The sequence below is a fragment of the Giraffa tippelskirchi genome, chromosome 3, assembly GCF_054371585.1.
Source record: "Giraffa tippelskirchi isolate mGirTip1 chromosome 3, T2T-mGirTip1v1.2.pri, whole genome shotgun sequence".
In the NCBI taxonomy this organism is placed as follows: Eukaryota; Metazoa; Chordata; class Mammalia; order Artiodactyla; family Giraffidae; genus Giraffa; species Giraffa tippelskirchi.
Window position 1 is genome coordinate 35422854 of NC_137277.1, and position 23041 is coordinate 35445894.

A 23041-nucleotide genomic window follows, 5' to 3' on the forward strand; every position below is an offset into this window, starting at 1 on the left:
ATGGCCACCTACAAAGTCAGGGTGGCCACGGGCACTGACTTCTTGTCGGGAACCATGGACTCCATCTCTCTGATCATCGTGGGGACTCAGGGAGAGAGCCATAAACAGCTGTTGAACCACTTTGGGAGAGATTTTGCAACTGGTGCGGTGAGTGTGTGTGTGAGCGTGCCTGGGAAGAAAGGGGAGGGATGGAGGGGTATAGGGCTCTGAAAGCTGCGGGGCTCCAAGGTGGCTCAGAGGCCCCTCGCCCAAGACCTGGCTCCCAGCCTTCTTCTACCCCCTCCCCACCACCTGTCACCTCTCATCCCTTTGCCATCATCTCTCAGTCCTCCCCCTGCTCTTTTCTCACCTCTTTTTCTCTCTCCATCTCTCTCTCTGTCATCACTCACCCCACATCCCTCACCTCTCAACCCTCTCCCACTTGTTTCATCTCTCCTGCTTTCCGGTCTCTTTCCACCCCCTCTTCCCTCATCCCTTTCCTGTTTCCTCTCTCACACTCTTCCTCGTGCCTCCCTCTCCTATTCTTACTCACCCTTCCTAAATTAACACATTATCGACCAGGGGATTTTTTGCAAAATAAGATCCATGGCCAGTGATTTGTTATGTAAGTGAGTACTTAACCATCTCTGGTAAATAATGTTCAGGTAACAAAAGACCTATTAATGTGTCTTTGGTCAAAAAGTTGTTAAGCTTCAGTAACACTGGCTTAAATTTCCACTGAATTCTGTGTCGCACAAGGCATCAGACCAGCCTGTCCAGCGGGGACTCTTCTGCTCTGTGATGAAAGGCCCCCTTTGCTGGACCCTCAGCCTAATTTTGAGTCAGGTCCAGCCACCTGCTGCTATGTGACTTTAGCAGGTCACTCTATCTTTGTAGACATTTCTGAATCTCCACATCTTCACTGATAAATGGGAGGAAAGGAGGGGCTGGCTGGACCACCTCCGCCCACTCCTAAGGATGTAGGAGGCTTGGGGAGGGCTCTATTTAGACCCTTTGTACACTAGTCCCTGGGGGTCTGCATGGCTCCTGCAGCCTCAGGTGACTGGGGAGGAGGAAGTGGGAGGAGGGGATTTCAGGAGCCAAGGATGGAGAGAGGGAGGGCCTGGAGTCCTGCCCAGGTGGGGTCAGGCAGGTGGGAGGGCTCAGAGACCCCAACAGTCAGGTCATCCCGGTCTAGGGAGGTGAGCATCGCTCAGCATGAGTGGGGCCTGGGTGAGGGGGTAGGCAGGTGGGAGCCTGGCCCGCTCAGCTGGCCCTGTGCCTGCCCAGGTGGATGACTACACTGTCCAGTGTCAGCAGGACCTGGGGGAGCTCATCATCGTCCGACTGTACAAGGAGCGCTACTCCTTCTTCCCCAAGAACCCCTGGTACTGCAACTACGTGCAGGTCTGTGCGCCCAATGGCCGCATCTACCACTTCCCTGCCTACCAGTGGATGGACGGCTACGAGACCCTGGCACTCCGGGAGGCTACAGGTAAGCCCTCACTGTCTCCATCCCATATGATGGAGCCCTTCGCTCTGGCCTGGCCACCCCAGCGTGGCCACCACAGGCTCCCAGCCAGCCAGCCAAGTGCCAGCCTGACAGGGGCGCCCAGGAACACCTGTCACTCTCCCACACCAGCCAAGGTCCATGCTGCTCTGCTGGGCCTGGCTCAAGGCTGTGGCCTGGAGGAACGAGGCAGGGGGGGCTACTCTCTGGACCCCAGGGTCTGACTGCAGACAACATTCTCAGAACGGCTTCTCTATTATCTCTACAGTCTTCCCCTCAATGCCCACAGGAAGCCTGGCTACTCTCAGACCTCAGGACTCTGATCAGATACCCTATGTATGCCAAGCAGCGGGCGCTGCTGCTCTGAAGACTCCCTGTTACCCCCTCAGGGTGCTGTTACTGTAACAGGATGCCTTGTTACTCTGATAGGATCTCCCACGATTCCACCTGCTGCCTTGTTATTTTCTGAAGAAGCCCTGATGGTTCAACAGCCCTCCAGGGCCCTACAACAGGAGGTCTTGTACCTTCTCAAGATACCCTGGATTTCTAATTGAGCATTTCTTAGACTGATGGGATGTTCTGTGGCTCCAATGGGTTTCCAATCACCCCAAAAGGACACCTTATTTCTCTCAAAGGACTCACTGCCCACTCCACCCCCTATTCAGTGAGAGTCCATCGCAGTCCAATCCAAGGCCCTGTTACTCATATCGACTGTCAGAGTTCTTTGAGGTGGCCAGTCAAGGCTGCCCCAGCTGTTTTCCCAGCCACTTGATTGCTACCACGGAAAAGGGGCAGGACCTGAGGGTCCAAGTCCCTTGCATCCACCCTTGTGTGGCTGCTCCAAGGAGACTGCAATCTTGTCCCCTTTTGTTCCATTCTCTCAACCAGCCACGCTCCTCTGGCCTCCTCCAAGATAGATGAGAGGGGAGGCAGGGCTGAGGGAGCCCAGGGCGGGGAGTTTCTCTTCTCAGAGGCTGACCACCCCTCTCCCTTCTCTCATTTCCCCATGGCCAAGTCCTTGCCCTGGGAGCAGGGGGTCAGGGCCTGAGGTGGGGAGAGGAGAGTCAGGGGCAGAGGGAGGCAGGCCTGGTCAGGTGGGGGCGATAGGAGAGGGCCTCACAGAGGACGCAGAGCATCTTCCCACAGTGATAGGTCTGAGCGGCATGGAAACGGGACAGGCAGGGTGACGCTGGGAGGCAGGCAGGAATGAGGTTGGGTGGGGCAGCTGCCATGAAATACCGGGGCAGGGAGACTTGAATGACCGGCTGGGACCTTCAAGGATGAAGGCTCCCACCCCGGGGATGAAACTGAACAGGGTCTGTGGGTCACACAACTCCAGATGGCGTTGTTCACCGTGAGCACAATGTGAGCTGAGGCAGATACAAGGAGAAGGAAGGCGCCCTGTGAAGGAAAATGATGGGGAGGCAGCGATAGGCACCTGCCAGCCTGGGACTACCAGCCAGGATGTAGTGTCAGCTTCACCACTTGCTGGGCATCTGGACTCATTTCCAAGTTCTTCTAAGCCTCAGTGTCCTCACTTGTCAAACTGGGCTGATAGCAGAACCTACTTCATGGTTGACGTGAGAAGCCAATGTCATTTCTGAAATTTTCCATGTAACATGTTTGGACTGAGGTTGACTGCAGGGAACTGAAACTAGGGAAAGTGAAACTGCAGTTAAGGGGACTCCCTGTATGTATTTACACAAATGTATCTTCATATATGTATATATTCTTTATACACTCACACGTACCGTAAGTTACGTGATATATTCGGCAGGGTAACTGCAAATATGTCAAATGTTTCTGCAAGCCAAAACTGAGTAGTTTCACAGAGTGAGTTAAATCAAGACCGTATGCAGCCTCAGGTAAATTTAGAGCAGGTTTTGTTGGCCAAGAAGTGTGTGCCTATTTGTGAAAAAAATAAAATAAAAAACAAAAACTTGATTTCTGGACCTTTTGAAATTGTGGAGATCAGACTGTGGGCCTATAATAGTCATCTGCTTCATAATTTAAACTGTTCTTGTGCAAATTAAATTATTGACATAAGTATTTAGAAGGGCTTCCCAGGTGGTTCAAATGGTAAAGAATCTGCAGGCAATGCAGGAGACCCGGGAGACTTGGGTTCGATCCCTGGGTCGGGAAGATGCCACAGAGAAGGAAATGGCAACCCATTCCAGTATACTTGCCTGGGAAATTCCATGGAGAGAGGAGCCCGGCTGGTCCCAGTCCATGAAGTTGCTGAGTCAGACGTGACTGAGCAACTAACACAATATTTAGAAAGTGCCTGGTACCCAGTAAGTTCTAAATAACTGTTAGGTATTCATGTTCCAGGAGTTCTAGAAGAGGGACTTCCCTGCAGCAGAGCCCCCTGGAAGGGTAGAGCAAGGACAGGGAAGGGTGGTCCATAATCCTTTTGATCCTTTCATCTGAGTTTCTGGGAGAAGACACACCCTCCCTCTCCCAGGGTAAGCCTTCCCCATCCTTGGTCGTGTCCCACCTCTCCACAGTGCTGACCTTGAGGACAGAAGCTAAATTCTGATCCCCGAAGTGGGCAGGGGCAGGCCGGGGCAGGGGCAGACCTTGAGCCTCCACCTTGGTCTCCCTACAGGAAAGACAGCAGCAGATGACACACTCCCAATCCTTCTGGAACACCGAAAGGAGGAGCTCAGAGCCAAACAGGACTTCTACCAGTGAGGAGGGTGGGGGGCAGGGGCCGCGGGAGGTCAGGGGGCCAGTGTGGCTGTGCCCTGGGATGGTGCGTGGCCATCAAGACCCACCAGATCGGCTTCTGTTTGCAGCTGGAGAGTCTTTGTTCCCGGCCTGCCCAACTACGTACACATCCCCAGCTATCGCCCTCCTGCCCGGAGAAACCCCAACCGGCCGGAGTAAGGACCTGGGGCTGCCAAAGGGTCCCTCCCATGGCTGACATCTGCCCTCTGCCCCCTCCCTGTGCCCTGGACCCCAGATGCTCAGCCCTGCTCTCCTCCCTACAGGTGGAATGGCTATATCCCAGGGTTCCCGATTCTCATCAACTTTAAGGCCACCAAGTTCCTGGACTTAAATCTGCGCTACTCCTTCACCAAGACGGCCTCCTTCTTCCTCCGCCTGAGCCCCATGTGAGCGTGTGTGAGGGGCGGGGTGTGAGGGCTCTTGTAAAGGCTGTCCCGCTCCAAGCCCGCCTCCACCACAGCATGGCCAGGAGGGCAGCGGGAGCCGGAAAGAGAGAGTTATGGAACCTTAGCGGTGATACTCCGAGACCTAGACATTGGAAGGCCTTGAGCTGTGCCACGCGGCGACCCTGAGACCCAACCCCCTCCAGACTCAGGGACTCAAGAGACCCTGGGGGTCGGGGTGGGGCAGCTCTATCGCCGTCTCAGGGGCACTGGACCCCATCTCTGACGGCATCCCCCTCGAATCCCCTGTCCTAGGGCACTGGGGTTCAAACTCCGTGGCCTGGTGGACAGCAAACGGTCCTGGAAGAGACTGAAGGACATTAAGAAAATTTTCCCTGGCAAGAAATCTGTCGTCTACGGTATGGGGTGGGAACGAGAACGGGGCAGCGGGGCGAGCTCAGGTCCCAGGTGCTCGAGCCGCGTGCGGGAGGCAGGACCCCGCGTGGGATGTGGGGTGGGAGCCGCACGGAGAACCCGAGACCGGAATTCTCACAGGCGAGCGCGCCCTCTGGCGGCTCCTCGGAAAACGCCGCCCTGCGCCCCTCTGGCGGCTCAACCCGAGGCCGAGGCCGGGAGCTTGGTTTTCCTCCCGAAATCTTCTCGGTGGTCCATGGCCTTTCTCCCTCCCTCCCGGGCCTCAGCTCTCGTCCTCTATGACCCTGAGGGGGAGTGGGTGGCGTCGTGACGTTCCCGCGCTGTCCCCCCCACCCCCAGAGTACGTGGCTGAGCACTGGGCAGAGGACGGCTTCTTTGGGTATCAGTACCTCAATGGCATCAACCCAGGCCTGCTCTGCCGCTGCACGCGGATCCCGGACAAGTTCCCGGTCACAGACGACATGGTGGCCCCCTTCCTGGGCGAGGGAACGTGCCTACAAGCGGAACTGGAGGTGAAGCCCGCTCTGGAGTTGAGCCCCCCACAGCCTCCCTTCCTCCCTCTCTCCTGCCCTCCCTGTCTCTCCCTGCCTACTCCTCGGCAGATGCCCACCCCCAACCCCACTCCCCCACTCGGGTCCTGGCCAACCCCACACCTGGGGAGCCAGAGCACCCTGCACTCAAGGCGTGGGGCATGGGTACCACGTGTTGGGTGCCTACCTGTCCACTCATCACGGCTCCCCTCCAGAAGGGGAACATTTACCTGGCCGACTACCGCATCTTGGAGGGCATTCCCGCCGTTGAACTCAACGGCCAGAAGCAGTACCACTGCGCCCCACTCTGCCTGCTGCACTTCGGCCCGGAAGGGAACCTCCTGCCCATTGCCATCCAGGTGCCTAGGGTGCAGGCCTGGGGGTGGGTGCTATGTGAATGTTGCCAGCGGGTGAGCCTCTGTGTGTGCAAGAAGAGATGTGTGATTGCATGGGCCAGTGTGTGTACTTGTATACTTCTATCTGTGTGAGTTTATGGTCAGTCGGTCAGCCTGTGTATGTGTGTGTGTATGTGAACTTTATGTCCCTGTGTGTGTACCTATTTGTGAAGGATTGTGCCTGTGTGAGCGTGCACTATCTCTGTGTAGGCATGTGTGCCTGTGTGAGTCTATGTTTCTGTGTGTGCATCTAAGAATACACCTATGTTTATGTATGTCCCTGTCTGTGTGTGTGGCTAGTGGTGAGCCTGGTGTATGGCTGTAAGCACCAGACTGAGTCTCCGAGGGTCCCTTCATGGGTACATCTTTGTGCTGCCACTTGTATGCCCATGCTGCATGAAGTTGGGTCCCTGTGGGAGCACTCGTGTGTAAGCCCCAGTGTGTAGAGTGTGGGTACTGTGTCTATATGCACAGAAGTGACCAGGTAGGAATAAGCCTGTCTCTTTGACTCCATTCATCCACCTGCTTGATAAGTCAGTGTCTGCTGTGGCTTATCTGCTAGAAAAACTGTGCTAATCAAACTTAGCCACTGCCTCGAGAGTGTGGCCTGGCTGGAAGGGAAACTGGGATGCTTTCTTCCCAGAGGTTTCCACCAGGGTCATGTCTGAATTAGAAAAAGTCACCCGTTGGGGTGGGAGTGGGGATCAGCCAAGCTCTAATGCTCCTGGCTTGTTAGTGGAACAGTGCAGACTAGATTTCAATGAACCACTAACCCCTAGGCAGCTGGGTACCATTGTGCACTGCACAACCTACACAGCTGAATTTGGTGACTGTGGGATTGAGGTAAGGATGGGTTTTCAGAGGAGGCAGATTTTGAGCTGGTTCTTTTAGAATGAGTGGGAGCTTTCAGGTAGAGGAAGGGATGGGGGAAGGTACAACAGGCAGAGGGAAGAGCAGGAGCAGATGTGAGAAGGGAGGGAAGCCCCTGGTATGCTCAGAGGACCAGAGGGACTGGAGTGTGGGGCTGGAATTTTCACCCCCTGGTCTCCCTTCTGCCTCCCTCATGTAGTGGGGGCCCTTGTGTATGTGAGTCTCTGCTCTCACCTAACACTTTCTCATTCCTCACGCCCAGCTCAGCCAGACTCCCGGGCCCGACTGCCCCATCTTCCTGCCCAGTGATTCCGAGTGGGACTGGCTGCTGGCCAAGACGTGGGTGCGCTATGCCGAGTTCTACTGTCACGAGGGCATCTCCCACTTGCTGGAGACCCACCTCATCGCTGAGGCCTTCTGCCTGGCCATGCTGAGGCAGCTACCCATGTGCCACCCCCTCTACAAGGTATGGGCTTGGGCCAAGGGGCCTCTATGAAGCATTGCTGCCCTCAGTCATCCCCAGAAAGCCACCTGGTTTGCTCAACACTCAGAAGGATTTCAGCTAGACTTGGGGAGGCAGCTTGGAGGGCTGTTGGGGGGTCTGATGCTGCAGAAACAGAGGGTGCTGACATTCTGCAGGGGATGACTTCAGCCCTCTCTCATCATCTTCCTTGCTCTCCCCAACAGCTCCTCATCCCCCATACCCGATACACAATCCAGATAAACAGCATCGGGCGGGCTGTCCTCCTTAACGAAGGAGGGCTCTCTGCCAGGGTAAGACTTCCTTCTCCAACCCCACAAGACATATGTTTCCCTTCTGGCCTTTGCAGTTCGACTAAAGCTGAACTTCCCAGCTGCCTTTAGATCAATGGTGGGCACGGAGGGAGGGGACCAGTTAAGACAGGTGCTGTGTCTGCCAGGCTGCAGAGACCGGGTTGGGTGTGCTGGTCCAGAATGAGAGGATCCCTAGACAGTGTGCTCCAAGGTCTGCCTGTTCCCTAACAGAGCATGTCCCTGGGCCTGGCGGGCTTTGCCGAGGCGATGGTGCGGGCTCTGTCGGAGATCAACTACGACAACCTCTACCTCCCCGATGACTTCGTGAGACGTGGGGTTCAGGACCTGCCAGGGTATTATTACCGTGAGGACAGCCTGGCAGTGTGGGACGCACTGGAGAGGTGAGGTCAGGGCAGCAGTGGGTGGCACTTGAGGTGGACACACCCTGGGATGTTAGAGGGGGTCTGGGGAGCGTTTAAGGACAAGGGGTGCCATCCTGGGGCTTGGAGATAAGGTCTGGAATGTGTGTGGGGATCACACATGTGCTCACACTCTGGGTGGGGCCTCTGAGGCCTGATGGCCCCCTTCTTTGCTTTGGCCCCAGCCTGCCTCTGCTTGCCAGACCCTGTCTGGGTTCTAAGCTGCCTGTAGGCCTCATCTGATCCTTACTGGGAGCACTCTGAGTGTTTTCTGGCCTTGCCCAGCTGCTCCTCTTGCTACCTCTGCCCACCCACAGGCCTGGGGCTGCTCTGGGTCAGCCGATGCTGGGGCATCCTGAGGCAGGTGGGAGAACCATGGTGAGGGAAGACACCAGGGATTCAAACTGAGGTCCTGTCCCCCTGTCAGGTATGTGACAGAGATCATCACCTACTATTACCCGTGTGACGCCGCCGTGGAAGGTGACCTGGAACTGCAGTCCTGGGTGCAGGAGATATTCAAGGAGTGTCTACTAGGGCGTGAGAGCTCAGGTATGGGCCTGACCCCCAGCAGGGACCGAGGGCTGTGGTGTGGGGTGGGCCCTCCCAGGCTAGGCTGGAGCTATTTTCACTTTGGGCTGAAGGAGGCCAAAGGGAGCCCTAGGATTCAACAGAGCTCTTCGCTGGCCACTGGAGCAGTGGCATCTCAGAGAGGCTGGGGAGGAAAGCCTGACAAGCTGGGGGTCCCTGTCTGAGCTCAGGGGCTGTGGGTCATCTTGGTAGATACCTGGAGAGGTCCCAGTCTCTTGCTTCAGGAAAACAAACAAACAAACAAAAAAAACCACCTTGGTGGGCTGAGAAATGGGGCATGAGTTCCAACAGGACAGGCCAGTGTGTACTGGAGGCGGGGGAGCTGGCAAGGAGCAGGCAAGCTTCAGGAGAGGGAGGGGGTGGGGAGCAAATCCTGAAGACATGCCACTAGGGCACCCACTCAACAAGTATTTAGTGAGCACCTATGACATGGTGAACACTGTACTGGTTACTGGGGAGGCCAAAGGGAATGAGATGCTGAAGGCGCTGCCCTGGAGTTGATCAGTCTCTAGGGGTAGCCACTCACTGTAAATAGGCGGATGCACTATAGTAAGACTGGTGCAGTTTGTGGGGAAGCCAGGGAGGGGCTGCAGGAACCCAGCATGGAGGGGGGGAACCTACCCCATCTTGGGGAAGGCTGGCAGGTAGAGAGTGAGGGGTGGTTAGCCGAAAACTCAGATCTAGCTAAGATTTGCGTAATGGGAGGTCAGCCAGGTGATGACAGAGGTGGGGTTGGAGAGTCCTGATTTGGGAGCTGCATGTGGAAAGGCCTTGAAGCCAGACTGAGCAGCGTTAGTTCTGGGACTGCTGATAAGTCCCTGCAGCTGGGGTTCTGGGGCGGGGGGAGTGGGGCAGCCTCCTGTGAGATGAGGCTGAAGCCAGGAGCAGGGGCTGGATGCTGCAGCCTGGTGAAGGAGTCTGGAATTCCTCCAAGTTCAGAGGGAGCCATCGAGGGGAGTTCAGGGAGATGAAATGTACACAGTAGGATGTCAGACTGCACTGGTGGTCAGGGAACTGTTTGGGAAGCTGCTGTGGTGTCCAGGAGGGAGATGACAGGGACCTGCCCTGGGAGGGGGCTTTGGGGATGAAGAGGATGCCAGAGCTAGTTGGGAGACAGAAATGACAGGACTTGCTGACTGGTTTGGGTTTGTCGGTGGGGGCTGAGTGGTGGGAGGGAGGAGCCAAGGGTGACTCCTGGGTTTTGGGCTTTTGAAACTAGGTGGATGGTGTGTATCATTCTTTGAGCTGGGGGCCTGGAAGGAGGAGCAGTTGAGGGAGAAAGATGACGGGTCTGGTGTGAATGTGTTGGGCTTTTGGAACCTGGGGTCACCATGGCAACCAGAGCTAGGTGCTCAGATGGGGCACAGGAAAGAGAAGCAAGCTTGGAGAAGCCCCTGAGGACATTTGGCCAAGGCCCAGTTGAACCCCACCTTGGGGGTGGGGGTGGGTTGTGGCCAAACAAGGGCCAAACAGGCAGGTTGGGGGCAGCCTGGAGTGCTGGAAGAACAGGGTGAGCTGGGCTTGGCCATGCCCTCTGTGGGCCAGCCAGGACCTGGGCAGGACTGATGTAGCCTGGGCCTTACCCGCCGGCACCTGTCCTCCCCCCAGGCTTCCCCACATGCTTGCGAACTGTGCCTGAGCTGATCCGATATGTCACCATTGTCATCTACACCTGCTCTGCAAAGCACGCAGCTGTCAACACTGGGCAGGTACCTGGACTCACCAGCCCCTGCCCCAGGCCAGACTTGACCTTAATCCCAGCCCCAACGTCCAAACTCTGCCTCAGCCATAATCTCCAGTCTGGCCCAGATCTGTCTCAACCAGAGTTCCCAGCTCAATCCCTGCCTTCATCGACACCCGGGGGTCTCGGGGTGCCCTCTGACCCAGAAGCCCCTCTCTACTTCACCTCCAGTTGGAGTTCACCGCCTGGATGCCCAACTTCCCCTCATCCATGCGGAACCCACCAATACAGGCCAAGGGGCTGACTACGCTAGAGACCTTTCTGGACACGTTGCCGGATATTAAGACCACATGCATCACCCTTCTGGTGCTTTGGACACTCAGTCGGGAGCCCGACGACAAGGTGTCCTGGGCCTGGGGGTGCAGGTTGGGGTGGGGAACCTCTGAGCAGAGGTGGGGAGCTGGGGGCCCAACAAGAGGGGGGTGTCAAAGGCAAGAGTCAGGGAGGGAAGCTGCTGAAGGGGAAGGGCTGAAGGGGTGGGGCGGGGTGGGGCTCCGTTCCAGCCGCCTGGTTCTGTGCCCACAGCGGCCCCTGGGCCACTTCCCGGACATCCACTTTGTGGAGGAGGCCCCACGGAGGAGCATAGAGACCCTCCGCCAGAGCCTGGCCCAGATCTCACACAACATCCGTCAACGCAACAAATGTCTCCCCATCCCCTACTACTACCTGGACCCCGTGCTGATTGAGAACAGCATTTCTATCTAGGACGGCCCCTCTCCACTCACCTTTCCTGCCCTGTACCCACCTGTTTTCCAATAAAATCACTTCAAACACAAGCCCGGGGTCTGTCTCTGTGTTTATTGTGGGGGCACGCCGGGGCTGGGATGCACCGGGCTCACGAGGCGATGCTGTTCCCTCCAAAGCCTGGTCCAGGTACTCATATGGCAGTGCCAGGCCCCGGTTTTGCTTCTGGATGTCCTGTGAGATCTGGGCCAGGCGGCTGTGGAAGACAGAAGTCTTCCTCCTCGGGGCCTCCTCAGTGAAGTGCTCATCAGGGTAGGTGCCCAGGCGCCGCTGGGGACGGCAGGAGAGAAGGCTGGAGCTTCTGACCCAGGAGCCTTGGCCCAATCTTTCAACCAAAAGCTATTCTGATCCACCTGGAGTCTCCTGGGACCCAGACCACCAGAAAATTCACCCAAGGACACAGACCACCACCCAAGTCCCACTCACCTACCTAAGAACCCAGACCACCCAAGACCCATTCAACTTGAAACATAACCCCCCCCATCCAGTCTAGGCAAAAGACCACCCTCCATCCAGCCTACCCAGACCTCCCAAGCCATGAGCCCTTTGACACCCAGACCACTCTAAGTTCCACCTACTAGGAACCCGTGCGACCCTAAACCACACCCCCCAGCAACTTCCAGACCCCGCTCCCCCCAGAAGCCCAGTCTGTTCAGTGCACCCTCCAAGTAATGCAGTGTCCCCAGCAGCCTTTCTTCACCCTATTCACTCTCCCAGAATCTGAGAACCCACCCCACCCCACCCGACCCTGGACCTTACTATAGAGTCTTTGGCTTCATTGCTGACCCTCCAAAAGAGCTCAAGGGAGTGGCACGTGACGTTGACCTCAGGGAGTGAGGCCACCAGGCTTGTCAGGCTCTGGACGTTGGAGGTAGGCGGGGGGAGCCAGATGGTGCTGGGAGAATTGGGCATCCAGCCACTGAAATCAAACTGACCCCCCAGACTCAGTAAGCACAGGGCTGCCAGGGCTCCTGCTAGGCCCACATCCCCCATGACCTGGCTTGTCCCCCCCGAAGTCCCCCCTCACCTGACCAGTATTGACAGCAGTGTGTTGGGCTGAGCAGCTGAAGAAGGTCATGGTGAGAAACTCGATCAGGTCAGCATAGCTGTTCAGGCTGGAAGACACCCCTGGATGGAGACAGGACGGAGGGAACAGAGCTGAAACCTGAGGTCTGCTGTCCTGGGAAAGTGGGGTCTCGAGGGTGGCAGGCAGGGGTGAACACCTCATCTGAGTTCATGCGGCTAAGAAATCCCCTCTGGAAGATCTCCCTGACCCAGGCCTGCAGCTCCGAGTCCTTGCTCACAGCGTGGTTGTCGGGGTAGTAGACGCCAACGATGTCAGACACAAAGCTGGGGGGTGGGGGAGAAGTACGTGGTGACACAGTTGGGAGCCTGTGCTGCCCCAGGGTGGGGGTTGGAAGAGGCTACTGAAACCAGCTGTCTTAACAGGAGGAAACTGAGGCCAGAGAAGGAAATGGGCAACAGCACATTCTAGGAAGCGCCCAGCCGAGCTTCAGGCCTGGAGGCTTCGGTCTCTACCAGGGCCCTGAAAGCCATAGTTGGTCTGCAGTTGTGTTTTCACTGACTACCAAGGTTTTTGGTTTCTTTTTCAAGTTGAATCCGTGGCCAACATTTAAATATTAGAAAATGACTGGGTTCTCTCAAAAAAAAAATCTAAAGCTTTTGTTTTAGTCACAGTTGAGTCACCATTGTCCTTATCTGAGAAACGTGAGTGGCTGGCTAGCCAGTCTCTGTCCACCCCCTTTCCTCCTCTCGGGCCCTGTAGGCTTCGGGATTCCAGTCGTCTAGGCCACATCAAACCACAAGGAAGGATTGGACCCCAGGCCCCTCTCTGTTGGGACTGGGCTGCTGGCATCCATGTCCCCCACTAGTTCCCAAAGGGCAGAGCAGGGCCTGCCCCACTCACCACAGCATCCACCCCCAGCCATGGCAGAACACATGAGCCATTGCTAAGAAGAGTTCTGACATGGGCACCTCCAGCTACGCAAATTCATTGTGGGGAGTCCCTGAGGACTTCAAGAGGACGTGGGTATAAGCTGGGCTTGAGCAAGAAGCAGTGTTTGGATAGGGAGAGAGAGAGAATCGGGTTGCCTGGCCCCTCTAGGTCCCATGTATGCTGAGCAGGAAAAGTGGAAGCCGGGGGCAGACTCTAGGGAAGAGATGCCACATGAAACTTCTTTCATGTTACAAAAAATGGAGCCATGTGAGGTTCATGAAGTAGAGCCATCACAGAGCCCAGTGCCCAAGGGAGGTGGTTACGCTCAGGAACCGCAGGGATGCGGACCCACAAAGAAGCCAGACATCAAAAACACCTGGCCTCCAGGGTGAAGGCCAGAGGTACATCCCAAGGAGGTCTCTAGTGAAGGAGATTTAGAAGGGAAGTCTAGAGACAAGGCGACTGTCTTTGAGGGGAATAATACTAATAGCTAATGCTCAAAGGGCATATCTTATTCACCTGAGATTTGTGCTAAGGGCTTTACATTTAATCCTGATAATAACCTTCGAGATAGATCTCTTATCAGCCCCATTTTCAGATGAGAAAACAGACAGTTCAGTCAGTTCAGTCGCTCAGTCGTGTCTAACTCTTTGCGACCCCATGGACTGTAGCACGCCCGGTCTCCCTGTCCATCACCAACTTCCAGAGTTTACTCAAACTCATGTCCATTGAGTTGGTGATGCCATCCAACCATCTCATCCTCTGTCATCCTCATCTCCTCCTGCCTTCAATCTTTCCCAGCATCAGGGTCTTTTCCAATGAGTCAGCTCTTTGCATCAGGTGGCCAAAGTATTGGAGTTTCAGCTTCAACATCAGTCCTTCCAATGAATATTCAGGACTGATCTGCTTTAGGATTGACTGGTTGGATCTCCTTGCAGTCCAAGGGACTCTCAAGAGTCTTCTCCAACACCACAGTTCAAAAGCATCAGTTCTTTGGTGCTCAGCTTTCTTTATAGTCCAACTCTCACATCCGTGCATGACTACTAAAAAAACCATAGCTTTGACTAGACAGACATTTGTTGGCAAAGTAGTGTCTCTGCTTTTTAATATGCTGTCTAGGTTGGTCATAGCTTTTCTTCCAAGGAGCAAGCATCTTTTAATTTCATGGTTGCAGTCACCATCTGCAGTGATTTTGGAGCTCCCCAAAATGAAATCTCTCACTGTTTCTCCATCTATTTGCCATGAAGTGATGGGACCAGATGCCATGATCTTAGTTTTCTGAATGTTGAGTTTTAAGCCAACTTTTTCACTCTCCTCTTTCAATTTCATCAAGAGGCTCTTTAGTTCTTCTTTGCTTTCTGCCATAAGGGTGGTATCATCTGCATATCTGAGGTTATTGATATTTCTCCCAGCAATCTTGATTCCAGCTTGTGCTTCATCCAGCCCAGCATTTCTCAGACACAAAGAGGTTAACCGACTTGCCCAAGGTCACACAGCTAGGAAGGAAGAGGAGGCAGGGGAAAGGACTGGGAGACAGCAGTGTGTCTGGGCAGAAGATGAGAAGAAGTCAAAGAACAAACCAAGACAGATGGAGCCAACGGTGAGGTGTGGAGCCCTCAGGCCCTGGGAGGCTTCACCTCTTTATGGCTGCCCAGATCTGGAGCGTGTTGTCTGGGTAGTAGTAGTTGGCAAGGTCCTGAACCTCATGGTCAGCCAATTGGTAGGGCAGACAGAGGGAGTGGTAGGTGAGAGTTTCCAGCCCGTTGGCCATCATTTCCAGGCTGCCCAGCCATCCCACTGACATTATCTGTAATAGGCAGATGATCCATAGCTGCTGGCAGCAAGGGGCTCAGGATCCAGCCTTGGCCCCTTCCTGGCTCCCTCTGCTGACCACCAGGATCTCAGGCCTCCCAGAGCCCTGAACTGGTCGTTGAACTTTCCTGGTGCAAAGAGCCTAGTGCAGCCATAAAGGATGATGTGGAAGGTGTAGTGGAAATGAGGAATGAGCAGCTGGGGAGAACCAGAGTCCGAGGTTAGATGAGGCAGCCCTGGATCCCCTGCAGTTCTGGACACTGAGAGGAGGGTCCCTTACCTTGAAGATGGGGTGGCATGTGGGCAGCTGCCACAGTGTGGCCAGAGCAAAGGCCTCTATCAGATAGTGGATTCGAAGCAGATGTGTGTTCATCTCGTGCACCAGGAACTCTGCATGTCGCACCCAGGTCTTGGCCAGGAGTTAGTCCTCAGGCAAGTCACTGGGATCGAAGATGGGGCTGTCTGGGCCAGGTGTCTGGGAGAGCTGGAGTCAGGGGCTCGGGGGAGGCGGGCAGGTGTCAGGCAGAAACGGTGCAGCAAGTGTGACCTATCACCCTGCCCATGGGGCCAGATCACATGGTCAGTTCCCTTACTAGCGGCGTGTCCCCAGGAAAGTTAATTAACCTCTTTGTGACTCAGGTTCCTTATCTGTAAAATAAAGTTGATGATCATAATCTTTCTCATTGGGTTGCTCTAAGGATTTAATGAGTTTATGCTAGCGAAGTACTTGGAACAGTCCTGGGCACGCAGTAAACTCCAGATGAGTGTTTCTTACGTATGATCACATCCACTACAAGAGAGGAAACACTGCTGAGAGGTAAAATGACCGAAGGCCACCTTGCTGGCACACGTGGGAAAGCCCAGTTGAGGGCTCCTGGGACCAGCACAGAGTCATGCAGGTTCCTGGTTGTGTGGGGCAGGGGCTGGGAGGGGCTGGGTAGGATGAGATGATATGTCATATTCAGCACTTGAAACAGCAGCATTGGGAAGGGGAAAAGCTTTCAGTCATCCTGAGCAGATGACGTGCTTCCCCTTTCCCTCCCAGGGCTCTGCCTTGCTGACCTGGATGGCGAGAGGTAGCAGGGGTCTACAAGGGCGCTGGCACAGCAGGGTCAGGGGGGCAGCCAAAAACTGGGGTTGTCCGTTGATGATGCTGGAGCGGATGGCTTCGAGGATGTCGTGGTCCACCAGGTACAGAGAGCCCCTCTAGAGGAGGAGAGGATGGGGAAGAGGGCTAGACAGGGAGCAGTCCTGGGAGGCTGAGGGAGGCAGTGAGGGGTAGAGGGACTCGCAAGTATTTAACTGGTGTGCTGTGTGTGCTTAGTCACTCAGTCATGCCCAACTCTTTGTGACCCCCATGGACTGTAGCCCACCAGGCTCCTCTGTCCTTAGGGATTCTCCAGGCAAGAATAATGGAGTGGGTTGCCATGCCCTCCTCCAGGGGATCTTCCTGATCCAGGGATCATACTCAGGCCTCCCACATTGCAGGCAGATTCTTACCATCTGAGCCACCAGGGAAGCCCAAGAATACTAGTGGAGTAGCCTATCCCTTCTCTAGACCCAAGAATCGAACCAAGGTCTCCTGCATTGCAGGCAGATTCTTTACCAGTTGAGCTACCAGGGAAGCCACAATTTAACTGGAAGTGGTGGCTCAGATGGTAAAGGGCCTGCCTGCAATGTGGGAGACTTGGGTTGGATCCCTGGGTTGGGAAGATCCCCTGGACAAGGAAATGGTAACCCACTCCACTATTCTTGCCTGGAAAATCCCATGGATGGAGGAGCCGGGCAGGTTACAGCCCATAGAGTCACAAAGAGTTGGACATGACTGACTTCACCATCACGTTCTAACCCTATCCCCTGGAGCCAGTGGGGTATTCTAGCCTAGGGCCAAAAGAAAGAGAGAGATCTCTACCTGAGTTTTGGAGGTGCTTCTGCTGTGGCCAGCCCCAAACTTCAAGGACAGACAAGGAGAGAGGAAGCTTGGCTGGGGGATGGCACCTTGGGATGCAGGAGACACCCTCAGGGATGAGGGTTCCTCTCTCCTGTTAGCCCAGAGTTGGAGGAGATGGCAACTCTGGGCAACTCTGAGGAGCACTTTGTTCACCAGCTGCAGGGCATCCTCAGAAAACCATGAGAATCAATTTTTTGAATGGTGAGGTCCCGCCAAATGCAGGGAGCCTGGCAAAGCACCCTGAGAGAGCATTCCACACTGAGCCCTGCCCGCTCCATCTTTGCCCTCGAAGAATAACACACCTCCCTCCAGGGATGAGCAGGAGGCATTGACTTAAAGGGGTGGCTGAGCTAGCTGGGAAAGGAGTGGGAGAGGATGAAGGGTGGTCAGGGCTGGGTGGAAGAGAAGGGATCTGGGGGGCTGGGAGTCAGGGCATCTGGGCTTCTGAAGACACCAGGAGGGGAGGGAAGGTTGCCTGGACCCCCTGCACTCCTCACCTCTAGCTCAGCCTGAAGACTGGTCCTGGGGCCCAGCACGGGAGCCACCATGGTATCAGTGACAGGGAAGTTCTTGGAGAGGTGGTGATAGAGTCGGATCAGGACTGGGTTGAGGCCGTTCAGGAACTAGTAGGCAAAGAAGCTGTCCTACTTTCAGTGCTGAAACACATACTCTGCAGGAGGTGGGTGTGCAGAGGGTCACCCTGGAGACCAGGGACCCAAGTCCCCTTCTCCAGCACTGCCACTGCTCCCAGGACTCAGATCTCCAGCTTCCAGCACCGTCACTTCAGGATGCTCCCTTTCTCCTGCCCCAGCTAGATGGATGACATCACTAGCGAGTGGTTTCTCAGAAAACAAAGGATCAGAATTTGGAGTCAAATTCAAAAAGAGTTACCCACTCTTTCAGCCTCACCCATTTCTGGGGGAACCTCAGGTACTCTGTGATATGTGCTGACTGCATTTGGCATTTGAGTAGAACTTGAGAAAGTCAGAAGAGTGAGGAATGCTGGACAACAGCAGTGCCCAAGCCCATTCTGTTTTGACTTCTGAACTATGAGGGGTTCTAATTCCCTGTTAAAATTAAAACTCACCAGGACAACAACTGATTCTCCTGCACTGTTGCCCTGGGACAATCTGACTAATCTGTTAAACCAGAGCGATCATTGAGAAAGAGAGTTTTCCACTCTCCGACATAAATCACAGCAAGATCCTCCATGACCCACCTCCCAGAATATTGGAAATAAAAGCAAAAATAAACAAATGGGACCTAATTAAAATTAAAAGCTTTTGCACAACAAAGGAAACTATAAGCAAGGTGAAAAGACAGCCTTCAGAATGGGAGAAAATAATAGCAAACAAAGCAACAGACAAACAATTAATCTCAAAAATATACAAGCAACTTCTGCAGCTGAATTCCAGAAAAATAAACGACCCAATCAAAAAATGGGCCAAAGAACTAAACAGACATTTCTCCAAAGGAGACATACAGATGGCTAACAAACACATGAAAAGATGCTCAACATCACTCATTATTAGAGAAATGCAAATCAAAACCACAATGAGGTATCATTTCACACCAGTCAGAATGGCTGCTATCCAAAAGTCTACAAGCAATAAATGCTGGAGAGGGTGTGGAGAAAAGGGAACCCTCTTACACTGTTGGTGGGAATGCAAACTAGTACAGCCACTATGGAGAACAGTGTGGAGATTCCTTAAAAAACTGGGAATAGAACTGCCATATGACCCAGCAATCCCACTGCTGGGCATACACACCGAGGAAACCAGAATTGAAAGAGACGCGTGTACCCCAATGTTCATCCCAGCACTGTTTACAATAGCCAGGACATGGAAGCAACCTAGATGTCCATCAGCAGACGAATGGTTAAGGAAGCTGTGGTACATATACACAATGGAATATTACTCAGCCATTAAAAAAATACATTTGAATCAGTTCTATTGAGATGGATGAAACTGGAGCCCATTATACAGAGTGAAGTAAGCCAGAAAGAAAAACACCAATACAGTATACTAATGCATATATATGGAATTTGAAAGATGGTAACGATAACCCTATATGCGAGACAGAATAAGAGACACAGATGCATAGAACAGTCTTATGGACTCTGAGGAAGAAGGTGAGGGTGGGACGTTCTGGGAGAATAGCATTGAAACATGTATATTATCATATGTGAAACAGAACACCATTCCATGTTCGATGCATGAGACAAATGCTCAGGGCCGGGGCAATGGGATGACCCAGAGGGATGGGACGGGGAGGGAGGTGGGTGGGGGGTCCAGGAAGGGGAACACATGTAAACCCATGGCTGATTCATGTCAATGTATGGCAAAAACTATTACAATATTGTAAAGTAATTAGCCCCCAACTAAAATAAATAAAATTTATTTAAAAAAAAAAAAGAAAAAGAAAAAAGAAAAAAAAAAAGAGAGAGTTTTCATCATCTTGGGGTATGGCAACAGTGCTAGTTTTTTTTGATGGTTATTTATTTATTGGACTGCATCGGATCTTAGTTGTGGCATGCAGGATCTTCAAGCTTCATTTCAGCATGCAAACTCTTAGTTGCATCGTATGAGATTTAGTTCCCTGACCAAGGATGAAACCTGGGCCACCTGCATTGTGAATGTGAAGTCTTAGCCACTGGACCTCCAAGGATCACCCATGGCTTTTTTTTTGACCAGTGGTTTTTGAAGTGAGTTTCCACATGTATAGTTTGGACCCGTAGTGCACCCAGGAAGAGACATGGATATTGGAGAGTGGAAACTCCTAAATCCTTCGACTTAGCCTGGTTTTCAAGCCTGCCTGCAAGGCAAAAGGCTCCCAAAAGGTAGATGGCAATTTGAAAGGAAAAAGTCTTTCTGCTTCAGGTATTTTTTCCTGATGGTTGAGAATATTCATGAGATGCATGTTTCCAGGTGTTCAGAACAACTAACTGTTGGGGACAGTTTGAAGATGTAGTTACAAAGTCAGAGGAAGGAGATAACCAGCAAACAGACCCACAGGGCAGAGGCTGCAGGCTTTCAGAAATGGCGACGATGGAGCAGATAGCAGCAAAGTGTTTGTACTTGTGCTAACAAAGAAGGAGGGTTCTTAGAACTTACTTCCTGGTCATTCTTGCTGAAGTCCTGATGGCTTCAAGAACAGTGGGCCTTAGTCCACCCCGAGAGAGGAGCTGCAGTGGGGAAGGTGTTGGGTGGGGTAGGTAGGCTCACAGGGAGAGATTGCGGCCTTTCTGATCCATTTCTCTGGTGACTGAGTAGCGCAGGCTGAGATCAAGCTCCTTGAGGTTTTCAGCATCCAGGCAGTGGGGTATCCCTGGGAAAAACTCAGTCCACCTGTAACAGGCAGAGGTGGAGATGGGAGTGAGGTGCTGGTGGCCGGACCACACCCTTTGGGGCTGGAAAGGGTAACAGGGGATGGGCTCCTGGGCCTGGTTGTACAAGGGAGGGCTTTGGGACGGGAAGCTCAGGCATGGCGAGTGGGCAGAGGGCTGTCCCAAGACTTGGAGCTACTCACGTGTGTGCTGTTGTGGGGGGAAGGGGGTCAGATCTGAGGCTCAGCTGACCTCAGCAAACAGGAGCATGTGATCCCCCTGTTAGCCAAAAACTAAGAAGTGGGGATCCTAGGGACGGCCAGCCTGAAGTCTCCTTGAACTGCTCATCGGTATTTCTGCTGCAGAGCAGAGGGTGGCTGTCCTGCCAGGCAACTTTGGCTGGGAGAGGGAAAATGTAAGAGGGGAACCTGGCCCCAATCCTCAGCACCTCAGCCTCTCCCCCTCCTCTCCTCAGACCTGCTGCTGCTGCTGCTGCTGCTGCTGCTGCTAAGTTGCTTCAGTCGTGTCTGACTCTGTGCGACCCCATAGACAGCAGCCCACCAGGCTTCGCCATCCCTGGGATTCTCCAGGCAAGAATACTGGAGTGGGTTGCCATTTCCTTCTCCAATGCATGAAAGGGAAAAGTGAAAGTGTAATTGCTCAGTCGTGTCCAACTCTTAGCGACCCCATGGACTGTAGCCTACCAGGCTCCTCCATCCATAGGATTTTCCAGGCAAGAGTACTGGAGTGGGGTGCCATTGCCTTCTCCGCTCCTCAGATCTGGGGTGGGGCAACTCTGGTCTGGAGCATCTGTCAGCCACTGGCCTCCCCGTCTCTTTTACCTCTTCCTGAGGGGTGGAGAAGCCCCTCCATCTCAGGCAGACCCCGCCTCAGCAAACTGCAGCCTGCTCCCTCCCAGTCACTGACCCCAGCTCAACAGCTGAGGCCAAGGGGGAGGGGGGGCTGGAGAGAAGAGAAGGGCGTGCTGACCATTTTCATGCCCTTCTTCTGTGTGGCCCCAGTTCCCTGCCTTCCTAACCTTTCCCTTGTTTCCCTTGGGGCTCAGCTGGTAAAGAATCCGCTGGCAATGAGGGAGACCTGGGTTCAATCCCTGTGCTGGGAAGATCCCCTGGAAAAGGGAACAGCTACCCACTCCAGTATTCTGGCCTGGGGTCCGAAAGAGTCAGACACGACTGAGTGACTTTCACTTTCACTTTCTTTCCACCCTTTCCCTCCACTTCACAATCCTGGTCTCTTCCCATCAGGCCCACCCTCCGCCACTCACTACACCAACCCCCCCTACCTGATACTCTTGTCTGAACCACTGGTCCGTCCCACTACTGGTCCCTCCACCAGCTCTCTCCTCGAATCAGTAACATTTCTCCCAACCATTACTCCTCCTTCCCAGGGGCCCCTACGGTCACCCCCAGGTGGTCTCCCCTCCTCCACCTTCCCCTCCTTCCACCAGTGGCCACACCAGCGCACAGGTGCCCTCCCTGGCCCACGACCTGCACTAGCCTCCCTCAGTGGGAGGGCCCCTGCCTGTCCCCCACTCTCCTGTCCCTCCCACAGCACCTGGCTTCCCTCGCCCTCCAGCCACTGGTAGCAGGGGAAGCGGAGGGGAGTGCCCCCGGGCAGCGTGAGCTAGAGCCAGAGGCAGAACCAGGCGTCCCGGGCCGAGGGCGCGAGGTGCCCAGGCAGTGCTGGGGGCACCTTGCGCATGCGCACCAGCAGCACCGGGCCCACGTCCTGGGGGGGCGTCACCTCGAAGTCCATGGGGGTTTGAGTGCGAGGGGTTCTCGGCCAGCACCGCACTCATTGCGTCTTGGCGGAAGCCCTTCCCAAAGCCGTACAGCCGCAGCCGGGAGCTCTCGCCTGCGGTCCCAACCAGGCTGACCGACACTCTGTCCCAGGTCCCCAAGCCCAGGAGGGAGCCGGTGGCCACACACACAGTGTAGTTGCTCATGACTTGCCATCTAGGGGTCCGAAGTGCCACAGGGAACGAGGCAGGGTTGGCTGGCTGCAGGAGGGAGAGGATGGAGAAGGGGTGGAGAGTGGGGCTGGCGGTTCCGCGAGGCCCCGTGTGCCAGGCTGGGGCCCCGTGGCCTGTGCCCTGACAGGGGTCTCCCCTGGAGCTGCGACCGAAGCCCGCCCAGCACCTCCCCGCCGCCCAGGCCCGCGCCCGCAGCCCGCCGTCTAACGTTAGCTCCTCTAACTGTCTAAGGGGCTCTGCCTCTCTGCAAGGGGGTCTACTTAAGCTACTCCAGGTAACTCCGCCTCCTCCGTGTCCACACCTTTGCCACTGGACAGTCTGGCTAATTTGTTAAACCAGAATGCTTAGCCCTTAGGGGGAAGGGACATAACCACTCTCCTTATTGCACAGAATCACCCTGTGTCCTCCCGCTGCCAGCCAGGCCCTCTCTCCATTTCTGCGCCTGTGGTCTGGTGCCTATCCTCAGAGCTTTCTCGGTAGGGGCGCGCTCTGTTGCGCATCCTCGCTGGGTAGTGATCCCAGGCCTCCAGGAAGTCTAGTAAGGATAGGGGAGAGAGCAGGGGCGCACAAAAATGGGGCAGAGGCTGGAAGAGGACCCGGCATTGAAAGAAAGGAAGCAGGCTCTGGGCATTGCAGGGGTGGAACATCTGGCCTTTCCATCCAGCCTGTCAAAGTAAGTTTTCAAAAAAATTAAAACCATGATTCATACAAATTAGAGTGAACATAAATCAAAGAGAAGGCAATGGCACCCCACTCCAGTACCCTTGCCTGGAAAATCCCATGGACAGAGGAGCCTGGTAGGCTGCAGTCCATGGGGTCGCTAAGAGTCAGACACGACTGAGAGACTTCACTTTCAGTTTTCACTTTCATGCATTGGAGAAGGAAATGGCAACCCACTCCAGTAT

At 54.5% G+C, this 23041-nt stretch overlaps 2 protein-coding genes across 2 annotated transcripts; one reads left to right on the forward strand and one right to left on the reverse strand.

Moving 5' to 3' along the window:
* Window positions 1–11130, forward strand: ALOX12B (arachidonate 12-lipoxygenase, 12R type). The gene is made up of 15 exons (XM_081578480.1): window positions 1–147; window positions 1270–1474; window positions 4098–4179; window positions 4288–4374; window positions 4483–4605; window positions 4918–5021; window positions 5377–5549; window positions 5783–5926; window positions 7095–7298; window positions 7520–7606; window positions 7838–8007; window positions 8453–8574; window positions 10222–10322; window positions 10526–10696; window positions 10880–11130. Exons 1-15 carry the CDS (start codon window positions 1–3, stop codon window positions 11057–11059), a joined length of 2100 nt encoding a protein of 699 aa, XP_081434606.1. The 3' UTR covers window positions 11060–11130.
* On the reverse strand, window positions 11076–22636 carry LOC145540397 (polyunsaturated fatty acid lipoxygenase ALOX15B-like). Its single transcript, XM_081574961.1, is given in 15 exon segments — window positions 11076–11084; window positions 11129–11368; window positions 11858–12028; window positions 12126–12226; window positions 12264–12278; window positions 12342–12448; window positions 14693–14862; window positions 14973–15065; window positions 15148–15351; window positions 15930–16073; window positions 17316–17505; window positions 20043–20165; window positions 21807–21907; window positions 21954–22119; window positions 22533–22636. Coding segments are annotated over 15 exon segments (1938 nt in total).
* Between the last annotated feature and the right edge of the window lie 405 nt (window positions 22637–23041).